The 10660-nt window shown below is 37.4% G+C and overlaps 1 protein-coding gene across 1 annotated transcript in view; it reads right to left on the bottom strand.

Moving 5' to 3' along the window:
- Positions 1 to 3502: 3502 nt before the first annotated feature.
- Positions 3503 to 10660, bottom strand: part of LOC106867920 (keratin, type I cytoskeletal 10-like) — a 37580-nt gene continuing 30422 nt past the window's right edge. The window contains exon 3 of the mRNA XM_014912991.1: positions 3503 to 3750. Within this exon, the coding sequence (XP_014768477.1) occupies positions 3503 to 3750 (248 nt within the window). The remainder of the gene's footprint in view (positions 3751 to 10660) is intronic.

The raw sequence follows: 10660 nt of genomic DNA, 5'->3' as shown, positions 1-10660 counted from the left end.
GTGTGTGTGTGTGTGTGTGTGTGTGTGTGTGTGTGTGTGTGTGTGTGTGTGTGTGTGAGTGTGTGTGTTTATGCTTGTCTGTGTGCCATAGTTTTTAGCAGCAGTGTGGCCTTCTCCTCAGCCCATCTGCTCACCCCATTGTGTTGCTGCTGTCCTAAGACCCGAAAATATGGTACAGTTCCTGTGTTCTTCTGTGTATGTGTTCGCCCACGGTGTTGCCATCATGGTTGTTGTTGTTGTTGTTGTTGTTGTTGTTGTCACCGCTGCTGCTGCGGTCGTTGGTAATCATGTTGTTGACATTGTTGTGGCCGTCTGTGAAATTTCTTGTGTGTGCATGGGTTCGCTTCGTATGTTGTATGTATCTATGCCATTTATATAGATTTATTTATTTATTTTATCTATATCTATATCTTATATTTATTACAAGTATGTGACAAATATATTTATATATTTATTTATCTATTTATATGTATATTTATTCTTTTTTATACATCTATCTCTATTTCTCATAAGTATCACAGCTAAGTGCACATATGTGTATTGTGTGTGTATTACCTTGTCTGTTTCTGTGTATTATTTACGATTTCCCCCTCTCTCTTTTCATCCCTTCTGTCTTTAGTCATGTGATGTGGTGTGGTGGTGGGTGTTACTGTTCCACTCGTGTTTTCTCCTGAGGCTTGGTTTGTCTGCTGCTATGTGTAGCCTCTGTGATCTGTGTAAGTGTGGTGTCAGTTCTATGTGTCGATAATACTTTAACCTCTATGCTATTAATCGAGCCTCCATGTTCTGCCCGAGCATGTTGGTAGAGCACTGAGGAGCTTTTCCCTTCTTTGAGCTCTCGCCAATGTTCACCTATACCACTGGTCAATGCTGCCTGCAGTCTCTCCAATGTAGGTAGGTGTCATATTTCTGCACTGTCCCTCAGTATATCGTAAGCTATACACTACATTCCTAACCTTACAGTTAACCTGTGGGTTGAACCTACATACAACACAATTGTACTCCGTAAAGGGGGACTTGTCAAAGGGATAGGTATTACAGACTACAAGGGGGCACCAGGCCTCTCTACTACTTTAATTCGTAGATTAGCCTTACTTAATATTTTTCTAAAAAGGAATAGCATCGACGAACATGACATTCTGGTATTTTTATGTCATAACAAGTGTTGGCCTTATTTATCTTATTACTAGTCCTTTCTATACTGTTCTAGGATTTAATCCTATACAGCGGGTAGATCCCCTTAGCATCACTCTCTATGATGGTTTTGTACTTAGTCCTGGCTCCTTTGTACACTCTAATCCTATCCTTTTGGTTGTAGCAAGAGAACTGCTTGCGGCGGATGAAGTGTCGTATGCGTCTTTCCAATTCCATAGGGTCGCACATGCGAGACACATTCCTCATCACTCTCACCAAGTCAGCTATAAGAATGTTGAACTAGGCATTGTCCGCAATCGCTGCGTTCTTGTGAACAAGGTACTTAGAAGCCATGGGTTTGGTATAATGGGAGTGAAAGATTTGGACCTTACCGTTCTTCGCTTCTAGCCAGAGTTCAGTGTCTAAAACGGGTAATCTATAGTTAGGGTGCTTACTAGGGTAGTCTATTGTTATTTCTTTCGATAACGTCATTTACATCCCAGTGGTGTGTTAGTCAAACATATTATCTATAAAGATAATTTCTTTATTGGGATGATTCCTTCAGCGAAAATCTTTCCATGTTTGAGTGTATACAAATGTATTAAATATAAATATACACCTATATTCCAATCAACGCTGCTTCGTGCGCATCCAGTAAATTTAATTTGAATGTATTTCTAACTAACATTCATATCTAGTTTTGGCAGAGAACCCCAAAGGATACTGCATGAAATCCTCAGGAAAATTTATGGCTTTAGGTAAGCGAATTCTACTGAGAATCGAATCGGCATCATTACACCGCTTATAATATGATGATCAACAATATGAAGAAAAGTCATAGCGCATGCGTTCTCTCTAGCAAAATCTATTTCTTATCTTGTCCTTTTTCTATTCTTTTCTAATTTTACAAACACCAATTCCAGATTTAGAAATAATACATTTCTAAATCTCTCAGAGAGATTTATGCACCAGTGATACGATGAAGTATTGGGTTGTCCAGAAAGTTCGTGCCGATTTTTAAAGGAGAGAAAAAGGTCAATAAATACTTGCCATTACATTTTTAATCAACCGAATATGAACCATTTTGTTGCACAATGCGTCTCCATCTTTCCATTAATTTGAAAATACCCTTTTCCCAGAACTGAGGTGGTTTCATGGCAAATAAGTCGAAAGGTAAGCTACTATAAATCGGCACGAACTTTCCGCACAACCCAATAGTTGTATGCTGTCAACTTAATGTGACAGACCCCTGAAGGGAATAATACTACTGTTGGTTAGACCTAGGAAGCTACACCGCTTCCTGTCGGCCTTGACACATTTCCTGTCTCCCCCTTGTAAACATAAGGACACAGGAAATGTGTCAAGGCCGACAGGAAGCAGTGTAGCTTCCTAGGTCTAACCAACAGCAGTATTATTCCCTTCAGGGGACTGTCACATTAAGTTGACAGCATACAACAACTTCACCAATTCCAGATTTCCAAACTTCCTGTTATTCGGACAATGCAAAAAGTGATGGGTATATTTGTTATAGATACGAAATACAATATTATTTAAGGATCTTTTATAGAAATATAAGCTACAAATTCAAATTCAATAAATAAAAATTAAAACATGACTTGAAATCATTAGCATATTTTAAGATTAGCTATAATACAATTTCACTACTGTATTATAGCTTTATTCTTCTAGTTACAATGGTTCCAAGTATACATTATTCTGTTTCATAGGGAAGGTGCGTGGAATAGTGGTTAGAGTATTCGGTTCACAATCGTATGGTCGTGAGTTCAATTCCCGGTGGCGCGTTGTGTCCTTGAGCAAAACTGCTCAGCTGGCAAAAATGAGTAAGTAATACCTGTATTTCAAAGGGTTAGCCTTGTCACGCTGAATCTACCTTAGAACCACGTCAAGGGTATCTGTGGAGTGCTCAGACACTTGCACGTTAATTTCACAAGCAGTACTTTCCGTTGATTGGATCGACTGGAACCCTCATCGTCATAACTGACGGAGTGCCAGTTGGTTATTCCGTTCTATACAAGGTTAATTAAAAGAAACCAATATTACTTAAGTCCCGAATTTTACCTTAAAGATTTCAATGTTGCCAAATGTAAGAAATAATACAGAACGTTTGGTTGTAAATGTATTCTAGGGAACAAATTTAGTTGATAATTAAGGTCTTATTAATTTTCAGTCAGATGATAATTATCTCAAACACAATGTTTCTAATAAAGAAAACTTTATGGAAGAATTAATCCTCAAATTATACCCAAATTAACACCAAACCTGATAATTATCGAGGAATTAAGTTCAAGTTAAGATTACAGATGTAGTATCATTATCACTGCCATCATAAAAACCACCACCTCAACCTTCAGCCATCACTCTCCTCTTCCTCTTCTTCATTATCGTCATCTTTGTCATCGTCCTCCTCACTGATACCATTACCAACATCTTCATGATTGCCGCCACCACGATAGTAACAACTGCCGCCGCTGCCGCCGCCGTCTCCAACACCAACACTATAACCGTCGCCGGGGCCACCACTACCATCGCCTCCACCTCCGTCTCCGCCTCCGTCTCCGCCTCCGTCTCCGCCTCCGTCTCCGTCTCCGCCTCCGCCTCCGCCACCACAATATATTCAGTACCAAAGTAAGACTGAACGGAAGACCAAGGAAATCAAATAATGTGGATGAAAATTGTCTTCATATGTTTTTGCTTATCCCCCAAAGGAGCTCTATATGTGTTCCGATTGTCACCATCCAAAGGTGTTCCAGCTGCGACCATCTTGCTTTTACTTTGTCGGAAACACACAGGACCTTATTATTCAACGTGTCCTTTTCTAAGACAATAAGGTAAGATTTGAGGGCAACCGTCATTATCCCATGTTGATAGATTGGTGGTGGTGGTAGTGGTGGTGACGGTCATGAAAATGTTGATAATGGTATTAGTGAGGAAGATGAAGATAATAATAAAGAGGAAGAGAAGGAAAGTGATGGTTGAAGTTGAGGCGGTTATTTTTATGATTTGAATCTAGTCTTATCACTGGTCACGAGCAGAAAGTTCTGCTCGTGAATTTATTTTCGGTCAAAAACTGTCTCACACTCAAGGCGGCGTGCTAGGTGCATTGTCTTGATGAAACCACCTCTCTCCACTTTGCTACAGGTCGGGGCGTTTTAGTCTCACTGCATCTTGCAAACGCTTCAGAATTTCCAAGTTAAAATGTCTGGTTAATAGTTTGACGAGGAGGAACAAATTTTGTGTGGACAATTCCTTTCGCATCGATGAAACACATCAGCACCGTCTTGATATTGGACTTCACTTGACTCGATTTGGGGGGGGGACTGGTGACATTGAATGCTTCAATTGACCTGACTGCTACTTCGTTTTCAGGTCGTAGCTGGTAATGACCTTCGGAAAAAGGTCTGGATCAACTTTCAACTGTTCTTTCAGTTTGCGACATGAATTCAGTCGTGACTGCTTTTGATTTTCCGTGAGCAAACGAGGCACAAATTTTGCTGCAACTCTTTTCATTCACAATTCCTCACTCAAAATTCATTGGCAGGAGCTCCAGGACACACCAGTCATATCAACAAGTTCATCAATTGTTCGGCGACGGTCCTCCAAGACCAGTTCGGGAATTTTCATGATGTTTCATTCGTTCGGGAGCCCTGAACGAGATTGATCTTCAAGTGACAAGTGACCATTCCTAAAGTGTGAAAACCAGTTGTAAACTTGTGATTTGCTCATGGCAGCGTCCTTGTAAGCTATCTGAAGCATGACAACTGTCTCAAACCAGTCTCAAACTCTACCACTAGTGATGATACTGTGTATATGATATCCATAATAATATCTAATATCTATTGTAATATCTACCCTAGGTGTTGGGGCGACAACGGTTAGGGACTTGCAATATCTTACTTGTCTTCAGCTCGGACTCATTCTGTTTTCCATTCTTCTTTATTCGCTGCCACCTCGCTCTACGCTTTCCCTTTTCCTTCACTCCCAATTTCATCATCACCACCACAAGATGATGTGGGTGGGGAGAACTGCTATTCGTAGCTTCTGGTCTGCTCTGTATGGAGGAGGAAACTTCTTGGTTTATTTGCGCTCTACCTCACTCGTAAACATCACCAAGAGCCCACTCTCAATTGTAACTTCCGAAACCCTGAAACTTGTCCACTTGACTAGGCGTATGTGATAAATTCCGACGTATGTGAGGCAGACGTCACAGCTACGCTTCAAGATGACCTTAACGGAAAATAAGAATTACATCGGGTTGTGCAAAGGCAGTTTGAAAAAAAAACATGCTGGTTGTGCAGAGGATGTAAAGAATTGCTTCGTCTTTCTCCTGTTCTGGCTATCTTGAGTTGGAAGAAGTAGATGTCGTGTGATTAGCATCAACAGCACCCATGGTTTCCTCTCTGATGTTTTCACCTGTCATTGTCTGCGACCCCTAATGCCTTTTCATTTCTTGTTGTAGTTGTTGTCTTCTTCGTGTCATGTTAAAACCACCCTTCGGGTAGTTTTAACATGACACGAGTACTTTCTGAATACTCAGGGTGAGCAAAGTATATTTGAATTTATTGAAATTTATTTATGATACATTGAATTATCAAGAATGTGTTTTATTTAACGTATTCCACTAAAGATCGATCAATGCCTTACACATTGACTGATAGCAAATACAGCAAATCAATAAAATATTCTGCAACCGTTGAAAGATTTATTTGAATTTGAATAAGAGATTTTTGCTATGTCTAAACCTTAATGAGCGAACGAGAAATTTAGTGAGGACCATAAAGTTGATTTAAAACGAAAAAGGTTCCTTAATTTCATTGCTTTTAACAGATGTTTCATCCAGCAGTTATTCTTATCAAGCATACATTCACACGCACGCACACACATACACACAAACACACACACACACACACACACAGTTCACAGATCCAATATTGGTAGGATCAATAAAAAAGTACTCCATCCAGTGAGAGATGAATATCAATTTAATAAAGACGATTACAAAAGAGCAACAAATAGTTTCATACTTTACAATACATTAAATTGACAGATCTATAAAGCATACCATGTATCTCCAAGCAATCTTTCAAACTTAGTTCATATGTTAGATATATTTAAAAACCAGAACGCTAGACTATGAAAAATCAGGAGAAAAATCGAGAAGGAAAAGCACGAAGAGGGTTGAGGCAAAAAGCAAAGAAAAGTAAGAAAATCAAGATTTTCGTTCTCTGTTTTAATATGAACATTACCATTTGTAAACATTATCAAGAGCCCACTCCCGGTTGCAACTGTTGGAACCCTCAAGCTTACCCACTTGACCAGGTATGTATGACAAACTCAGCCGCATGAGAAGCAGAAGTCACAGCAACGCTTCAAGATAACCTTAACCAAAAATAAGAATTATATCGGGATTAGGGAAGACGATTTTACAAAACGCTTCTGGCACATCGACAAAAGTAATCCCACTAAGATGGCTAGCCATATATGGGGATTAAAGATCAAATTCACACCACATACAATAAAGTGGAGAAACATCGAGAACACCAATCCATATGTTAACGGATTTAAGAAATGCAACTTATGCGTTGCTGAATCATAGCACAGTCTTTATAGGTTCAAGAATTCCATCACACTGCTTAGTTCCAGATCGGAAATGTTTAGAAAATGCAACCATACGGATAGGTTTCTTTTTTCGAACTGGAAGACAACACCCGCTCCGGACTGAGTAGCTATCTCACAGACTTTGGACTCTCTTCTGTTATATTAATCTGCACCAGCTACATCGATTACGGTTTCTATAGTCAAAGAGGACGAAGATCTTGGTTTTTTACTTTACCTTTCTTTCTGTTCGTTCCACTTCTTGCATCAACATTCTTCGCATTTTTTCTTTACGCTTTTTTTCTCATGTTTTCTCATAGTTTGCATTCTGGTTTTTTAATACTCCTAACGTATGTACTGAGCCCGAAAGATTGCTTGGAAATACATGGCATGTTTTATAAATTTACCAATTTAATGTATCGTAAAGCATGAAACTATTAGTAGCTCTTTTGCAATTGTGTAGATTAAATTGATATATATGTATGTAAATGCGTGTGCGCGTGCGTGTGTATAAATAAGTACACTCATATGTAAATATATATATATATATATATATATATATATATTAAAGGCGGTGCTCCAGCATGGCCGCAGTCAAAGGACTGAAACAAATAAAAGAGTAAAAGAGTATATATATTCTCCCTCGTTTATTTTGCGTAATTTTCCAACCGTTTACCATTCTAAACATTTCTTAAATGTTCTCTATAACAAAGTACTTAATGTTTCCTTATTTAACCGAGAACAAGATCTTAGAGGTATAGAAAACAGCCTTTTAGTTGCAGCTGAAACACGAGGCAATGAAAATAAATTTATCTTAAATGTCTAGATAAGAGCGAAACGAATTTTATCTCCAGATTTTTCTTAGGAAATAAAGTAGTACTATTTCTCAGACACCGAAATGTCATTCTTTGGTAAATTAAATTCCGGAAATTCTTTATTGATATCTTCATACACTTTTTCTTAAAAAATAAAAGGAAATTTCATAATGAAATAATTGGAGGTGGCTAAAGCTTCAAACAGCTGTAATCTAGGAAACATTGTAGATAATATAAACTGTCTCTTCATGTCTTTGTTTAGTTTCATACAAAAGGTTCATTATCCTAAGCTGAATTTATTTAAGTTCTTTTAGTTTAGATTGTTGAAGAGTATTTTACATCTATACTTTTAATTTTTACAACAGGAATATTTCACCTAAGTGAAAAGAAACTGAACGATCATTGATGCCAGCTTTCAATAGTACTTGTTTTTCTATGAAATTATCAAGAACATCTTTTATATTACTCTTGATAAAAGTACACTGCTTATGAATTTTGAAGGTTGCAGCTTGAATCTCTAAACTTTATTTATATATGATAAAGGAACAGTTAAAAATGTATGGTAATTTTTACAAGTGGAATTCTGTATATCTTGTATTATAGATATTGAAGTTATGACATCTAATATCGCTAAAGTATGAAATATAAGTACTAGTATTTCATTTAGTAGTATGTTTACCACTTGCTGGTTTGACAACCACTGTGCACTGCAAGGTTTAAAATCTCTTTTAGGATTAGTCTGGGTAAATTTCTGAAATTCTGCCTATTAAGATAATGTACTTCGGCTGTTTGCTATTTATCAGGACATGGCTTAAATAGAAAACCTAGAAGATGATCCAGTATTGAAATGCGGGGACTGTTTTGTCACTAACGCATACAGTGAGGCAGGCTATATGAAGTAGAAGGCCGTAATAAATCAATTGATCTAGACGTTTGGACATTAAAAGAAAAATTCTAGTCAACTGCTCTAAGGAAATTGGAAGCTCAGCACGTGCATAAAATGCACATAAATGCATTGAATTGCATATATAGTTATTCAGAAAAGAGGCAGCGAGCTGAGAGAATCAGTAGTATGCCACATAAAATACTTAACGGCATGTCTTCTGGCTTTACTCCTAAGTTAGAATTCTACCTTGGTCGACTTTGACTTTCAACGTTTCGAGGTGGATGGAATAAGTACCAGTCAGGTATTGGGGTTGATGTAATCAACTAGCTCTTTTCCAAAAAATTTCAGGCTTGCACCTTTAGTAGAAAGAAAAAATATTTTTGCAAAAAGTATTCCAGCTTTCTAGAAAACTTTACCATCACATTTAACCTCATCAGTTGTATTTGCACTGTCACTTGCACACCCCATCAGACGCCGTGTTTTTTACTGAAATTATTATAGAATTATACAAGCTTCAGGCAGTAATGAAATTACCAAAAGAGTTAAAAACTTAACTAATTTTTTAAAACTATGGCTGTAAAATCTAGCTAGAATTAGAAGTTTATTATTTTTTTTTGTCTGTACATTCATCAATAATTAATGAAAATTTAATATATTCTTCAACAGGTATAGCTCACCAAATGACATCAAGAAAAATAGCTGTTTCTTTTAATCATGTACATTTAATTGCCTTGGCAATTTTTGTACTAGGACATGTATTACAAAGAAGGCCTGGAAGATAATCCTGTATGGAAATGAAGGAATTGTGTTCTGTCACAAACACACACATTTTTCAGTTCAGTGGGAGTTATATTTGAGACATGCTACACGAAAAAGTAGGAGAGCATAAGAGATCATTAAGAGATCATTTGGACATTTGCATTGATATTGGTTTCAAATTTTGGCACAAGGCTAGCAATTTCGGAGGAGTGGGTAAGTCAGTTACATCTTACCCAGTACTCGTCAGGTACTTATTTGATCGACCCCGAAAAGATGAAAAGCAAAACCGACCTCGGTGGAATTTGAACACAGAACGTAAAGCCGGACAAAATAAGGCTAACGATTTTACCAGCACGCCACCTTAACAATTGCCTTAATGTCGTTTAAATGTTTCTCACGGTCAAGATGTTTCTCATATATGGAAACACCTTTAGATATGTCACAGCTACATATTTTTTTTAAATGTCTCAAATTTTTCCATCGTTATCTAAAATGACTAAAGTTAGGATCATTAAGTCGTTTTCTTGGTAAGTGACATTCACTTGTAACTAATTTTACAATATATTTCTTATATTTCATATATTTTCTCTTAAATCCATGTCTTTATCCCCACCTTTTAACTAAGCGATTATCATATTTACACGCATGATCACAGTTAAGGGTACATGTACACACACACACACACACACACACACACATACAAATTATATAACGCTAAGTCCCGTATCAAATTCTTTTTGTTTGTTGGTTCTAATTGAAGGATGAGATGTTATACCGCTATACTAGGCACAGTGGCAGAAGAACGAAAATGCTAGTTGGATGTAGACAATATAAAGTAACCAATCAGCGTTTTCGGCAGAAATTTTAACGTTCGGAGTTCAAATACCTTCAGTGTCGACTTTACCTGTCAACCTTTCGGGGTCGATAAAATAATTACCAGTTGGGCACTGGAGTCGATGTAATCAACTGGCACTCGCTCCACCCCCATCCATAAAATTTTAGACCTTGTGTCAATGGTAGAAATAAATTATTTCTTATTTCTTTATTGCCTACAAGGGGTTAAACATAGAAGGGGACAAACAAGGACAGACAAAGGAATAAAGTCGATTACATCGACCCCCTGTGCGTAACTGGTCCTTAATTTATCGACCCCGAAAGGATGAAAGGCAAAGTCGACCTCGGCGGAATTCGAACTCAGAACGTAAGGATAGTCGAAATACTGCTAAGCATTACGCCCGGTGCGCGAACGTTTCTGCAAACTCGCCGCCTTGGTAGAAATAAATTATTTCTATGAACAAATTTTATGGTTAGAAATTCGTAAACAGAAGATAATATTTCTTTGTTAGTACAAGTAATCGTTGTAACGTATTTTAAATTAATATCTCATTACATATGCTATCAAGATCCTGTTTATATATGCATTTACAATGATTCCTTTTTCACTTTTATTAAA

Source organism: Octopus bimaculoides, chromosome 11 (assembly GCF_001194135.2).
Source record: "Octopus bimaculoides isolate UCB-OBI-ISO-001 chromosome 11, ASM119413v2, whole genome shotgun sequence".
Classification (NCBI taxonomy): domain Eukaryota; kingdom Metazoa; phylum Mollusca; class Cephalopoda; order Octopoda; family Octopodidae; genus Octopus; species Octopus bimaculoides.
The sequence above is the reverse complement of the archived record's forward strand: the minus strand, read 5'-3'. Positions and strand labels throughout refer to the sequence as shown.